The sequence below is a fragment of the Acromyrmex echinatior genome, chromosome 7, assembly GCF_024713525.1.
Source record: "Acromyrmex echinatior isolate Ae372 chromosome 7, ASM2471352v2, whole genome shotgun sequence".
Taxonomy (NCBI): Eukaryota; Metazoa; Arthropoda; class Insecta; order Hymenoptera; family Formicidae; genus Acromyrmex; species Acromyrmex echinatior.
The window spans coordinates 15,714,302-15,720,181 of record NC_141858.1 but is presented as its reverse complement, the minus strand read 5'-3'; the positions used below and the strand labels follow the sequence as shown (position 1 = coordinate 15,720,181).

Here is a 5,880-nt window from a genome sequence, read left to right as displayed (position 1 = left end):
TAAAATTTTAATAAGGACCAGTAAATATTTTTTACTGTATAGAAATCCTGTTTGAAGAATAAACTGTCTCCATCGCTCGAGCAATGTCACGTCCGAAAGAATCATTTGGATTTCTCGAAGAAGAAATAGCGTCCTTTGCAGAGAAGACTGTTTCATTATTAAGGTTATTAACGTGCAAAATCTCATTTTTACTTGTGTCACTTTTCAATTCATCGATGATTCTTTTAATGTTTACCAGACTATTCTTTTTTTTCGACGTATTTTTTTCTCTTACAATTGTCGACTTGTTTTCGACGCCACTCCAATTTACTTTCGTGTCGTCGGATATCGATGAAAAGTATTCATCACAATTTTCCAGATTATTTCGCGAGCTCTCGCTACTGCAGCAGGTATCCCGTAGCGTTGCCGTTATCTCCTCTATCTGTCGATTCACGGTCGTGAATTTATTGATATACTCGGCGCGCTTGTTCTCCAGAACTCGAACGCGCAGCCACGGTTCATCGTGATGGCTTTGTCTGCTTGAACTGTGCGAACCAATGCGAAAATCCGTGACAATTCGCGGCTCGTTATTGCAATGTTTGCGATGAGAGATTTTTTCAGTAGCCGGCTTCGATTTTCTTTTAATTTTTCTTCGTCGTAAATTCTTTTTGTTCGAGGTTTGAATTTGCGCGTCTCTAGTTGCATGAGAACTATCACAATTATGATCTTTTCTCACAGAAGAGTCCTTAGAGCCATCGGGTACGAAAGAATGATCGTCAATGGCATGATCGTTCCGCAAAATGTCTGTTGTGTTTTTTTTCTCTTCAATATGTTTATATAATTGTTTATGATGATAATTATGATTACTCTCTTCGGTTTGATTATATTTACGGATGCTCTCCATCGATTCTGTACAATCGATTATTGTATGCCGATCTGTATGCGCTTTAAGAGACTTTGCATCTATTGATAAGCTTGACGTTGGAGCTGATTGTGTGACCCAATATTTGCATGTGATCGTAGGTCTGAAATTATTGCAAAAATATGGTTCTTTCATTTTCCAATGAAAATAATGGCGTTTAATGATAAAATTATGGAGTTTATAATATAATATAAGTCAAAATCTTTTTAGGTAATAGGATTACTTTTAAATATAACTTATACAATAACAGCTATGTTTGCAAAGATAAAAATATGTATAAAATCAATGCTTTCTCTTGAAACACTTGAAATATATTATATATACATGTTGTCGAGCAAAAGTTTGAGAGCGGGAAGAGGAGGAGGAGGAGAGAGAGAGAGAGAGAGAGAGAGAGAGAGAGAGAGAGAGAGGGAGGAAATTGCATAGCTGTAAAGTTAATATTTAAGAATATTCCAGTAAAACGCTACTTAAAAGTTCGATTTGTGCTTCACTCAATATTTTTAATTTGAAAACAAATAGGAATTTTATATTTAGTAGTAATTTTTTATGATTTTTTTTGTGTGTGATATAACATTATATTTAATTTTAAGGAAATAAACTACGATTATAAAATATTTTCTTTTTCTCTTTTTTTTTTCTTTCAAAACAGAGTTAGGGATTATTTTATAGAAGAATGATTGAAAGAGTCTCCTTAGAAAAAAATAAACTAACTAAATTAATTAATTAACTTGCAGTTAGATTATTCAGATTAGCAAAAAAAAATGATAACTACTTTGATGAAAAAGAACTTAATATTCTTTAGTGTTTTCCTTATAAAAAATTTTTTTGCAAAAAATATTTCCTGTGAATTATTAATATTTTATCATTTTATACTATTTATTATTTCAAAATAAAATAATAGATAAAGTAATAAAAATATGCTCAATTACAATGCACATAAGTTTGATTTCATTTCATATAGTGGGCAATTTCCATCGAATTATATTTGAAAATGTTTTGTTTCCTCATTTTCAAGTGTCAAATTGATATGAAATTCATCAAGAAATATTACTACCTGCGATTAATTTTGGAACGTTTTTTCAAGTTCCTTATCGTGTCAGACGAGAGGTAATCGTTGTCGCTCAAATTTCTCGCGCCACAATGCAAACCGATGGAATAGATTTTTGGGACTTCCGGGACCAAATTTCTTTTATCATGTAATACCATGTCGCATTTATCATTACAACTACATCGATTATCGTGAAGATATGTCATCAAGAATTCTGGACGCCAGTTTTGACGCATTCGAATGTTTGATAGAAAATCGCCAGAACACCAAAAAACACTCTTCAGCTGATCAATCACAAGTGATGCCAATGTTCGCGTTATTTTCGGCCTCTTACGCGGTGATTTACGTTGTCGATGCTGCGTGTCTTGAGAGAAATCATTCTCGCGTCTGCGATATAATGTGAATGCAGCTTTCATAATTACTGATCGCGGAGATGCGTTACAATTCTTTGAATCTCGAGATCCGTGTAGTCTTATTACAAGTCCATGTCACTATTGAAGATTGAAAATTGCAAAATGGAAATTAGAATTCAACCAATTAGAACGAAACGAAATTTTGAATTTAAAATTACTTGACTGATAGAATTCTAATTGTCAATTCGAAATATTTAATCTCCCATACGCTTAGCATAATACAAGCTTTGAAAGATTAAAGCTAAATGCACAAAATGTTAAGGTTTCAGATTTTCAGTTTTTTGGATTCAGAATTAATGTAAATGTAGTAGATATAGATGGAATTAATCCAGTTAGATTAATAATAGATATATGTTTCAGACATTTATATCCGCACATTTGCAAACGCGTAAATTTTTAGATATCGGGATCTTTGGATCCTCAAATTGTTGGAGTTTTAGATCAGCAGAGCTATGGGTTTTCTCATTTGTAATATATATATTTTATACATATTTATATAATAAAATATGTATTTTATATATACATATAATAAACATAACATCTTCGAATTTTTGTTTAATTTCTTTAGATCATTAGTCTTCAAGTTAGTATTTACGATTAATTAAAACATTGATAAACTTACATACGTACGACGTTGAAGAGATTCGAAGATGAATATTCACTTTTAATATCTCCAAAATCCATGATAGTAGAGTCATAAATGTGTACGTGTATGCGATCTTTATGACTTGTTTCCGTCACTAAAATATATAATAATATTCCGAATATCAGAAATAAAATCAAAAATACAGATTCGATACAAACGCGATTACTTATTACTTATTATATTTTTGGAAATATACTGAAATAAGAAATCTAATAAAAATGTAATAACCTTCTCATGAACTCTATTTAATTTTATCTACAATTTTATCTACATCTTCTTAAACGTAACACAATTTGAAATCACTTTAGATATCATTATAATTCGACGATCGATGTGAAGATATGTTTGGAATTTTTAATCGTCGTAAATACATATAAGGTAATTCGATTTGACATATCAGTAGGTTAGTTTTTTTACACAAGTATGAGATCGTTGCACGAAAGTTAGCGTTTCCCATACCTATCGGCCGCCCATTCATTTGTCCCTGCACGAATTTCGTGATACTGAGTTTTGGAATGGGATTTGGTGAAGGGACGTGAAGGGGAACTGCGCAAGTTGATGAAATTAGGTTGTTATTTAAATATGTGTAATATATATGCATATTTCTTTTCAATATGCGTAGGTTGATTGTTGTAAATAACTTATTTAAAAGAGGCATCGATATATTTACTTAGAAAAAAAAATAAATAAAATATGATAAAGAATTCAATTTTTCGCATTTTTTTCTCGCTGTTGTACACATAAAATAAAATATAATAAATTTAAAAATCTAATAATTTGTTTTCTCTAATGAAATCCTGATGCTTCTTCTTTCATGAAAAAAGAAAAGAAAAAATTTTAAATTTTGTCGAATAGTGAAATCGATGTTTCGTTAAAATGCGATTGAAAAGGACGCCCCGTGACAGAGTAAGTATGTAGATTGCTATTCTCTGTGCAACCATCTACGATCATCGTAGTGTTAAGTCATGTGCAAAGGAATGTTTCATTATACAGCCGAGCTAATTATCCTACGCATTTAATAAAGACTGCCTCCTCCTCTATGTATGACACATTATTATTGTTCACTGCTTCTAGGAGCTTCAAGCACAAGCCGAGAACTTTTGAGAACATTGGAGAAAGTTTATAGTTTAAAAATCTAATAATCTATCATCTGTTTTCTATGTTCAATCCAAACAACTGTTGTCAGATTAGGATTAAAAATTAATAGATTATAAGTTTTTTTTGAGAAACTTGTCTATTAAAAATCGCGGTACATATCAAATATAACTCTTCTTATATCTCTTCTCTGTATCGCTTCGATAAAATAGATTTACAACAAAATCCATATAGAGCAGGGTTTTTCGATCGATAGGCTTTGACGTCCATGACACATTGCCTATAGATAGCAAGGTATCGTCTATTCGAAGTCATTAATTAGGGTTTCAGTACAAAGATGGTCATAACTAAGTCGTGAAACGTGAATCGTAGTCGTAGGTCAACGCACAATATTATGGTAAACCTACAACTACGTCTTACGTTCCACTCAGTTACGGTCATCTTTGTGCTCAGATCCTTAGTTATTCTGGTAATCTGACGTTTAAGATGTTCAAACATCGTAAAAATGACATCGCAGCCACGTATCATAAATTGAATGTGTCATTATTTTCATGTGAATAATTATCAATAATTAAAAATGACCAACCATTGACGTCAAAATGACGCCAGCTTGTTTCCTGGATATGTTGCGAAAATTTAAAAAAAAAAAGAAACAAGAAAATTTAGAAATAAGTAAAAAAGTGATCGAGGCGCAAAGTAAAAAATATTTTAAAACATTTTATGACAATTATATTATGTCTATTCTCATTTTAATCAAAGCGATATCATCACTGAAATTAAACCACTTTTAAAACTATAAAAAAGATAAAGAATTTAAAAGTTTACTTTTTATTTTGAATGCTGTTAGCGGTATCTGATAAAAGATACCTATGCTGAACGTGTGACATCTATGATACAACGTATCTCGAAAGTTTGGCTCGTTATTTAATTTAATTTAATGTGCCGCGAGCTGAAAAATATAATATAATGATGTAAAAAAATTCATCACAACACTGTAAAACTTTATAAAGATAATTTGTCGATTGATTGTACGAACAAGCAACGCCACGATCAAATTCACCCGCGTGTAAGATTTAATCGGACGCAATTCGTCGGTGTGCCTGCTGCGGATATTTCGAGAGACCTTTCGTCACATTAGGGTACATTCGCGTGGTTCGGTCGCTTTCGTGTCAAGTTCGTCGCTTCGCCACCCTGCCCGCCCGCCCTTGCCCTCCGACTCTTGTTACTGCCACCCTCCTTTCTCACTTTTAACCGCGTTTCGCCTCCTCTTCCGAGCACTTGTTGCATGCCCGTCCACCCCCTCGAGAGATCGAGAGATCGTTACTATCAAAATTCCGAATGCTTGTCGAGACGTCTTTGAAAGTTAAAGCCACAGGAAAATCGACGGGAGGAGAATGATTCTCTCTTTCGCAGCTTAAAATAACCCGCTTTCTCTCGATTATACGTACGATGAGGAGAATTTGTGTCAATGAGAACTTTTTAACCGCTAAATATTATTTTACTCGGTTTTGTTTCCTACACTGTAAAAAAAGTATATTAAATTTTATATAAAATTACATAAATAGTACATGTAAGAATTACATAATTTATAATAAAAATATATAAAATTATGCGTTTACAAAAATTAATACTTTTATCTCTAAATAAATACTAAATCTAAGTAAATATAGACAACAGAAAGAACGATTTTGCTAAAATATCTAAAACTTTAGCTAAATACAGATCTGAAAATAATATTTTGTGTAGAAGATCAAAAGAATTATGTAGGACACTTAAA

At 32.0% G+C, this 5,880-nt stretch overlaps 1 protein-coding gene across 1 annotated transcript; it reads right to left on the bottom strand.

The window, feature by feature from the left end:
- Positions 1-1,951: 1,951 nt before the first annotated feature.
- Positions 1,952-4,724, bottom strand: LOC147909248 (uncharacterized). Its single transcript, XM_087408209.1, has 2 exons — positions 2,985-4,724; positions 1,952-2,336 (listed from the first exon to the last, which is right to left on the bottom strand). Exons 1-2 carry the CDS (start codon positions 3,044-3,046, stop codon positions 1,952-1,954), a joined length of 447 nt encoding a protein of 148 aa, XP_087264335.1. The 5' UTR covers positions 3,047-4,724.
- Between the last annotated feature and the right edge of the window lie 1,156 nt (positions 4,725-5,880).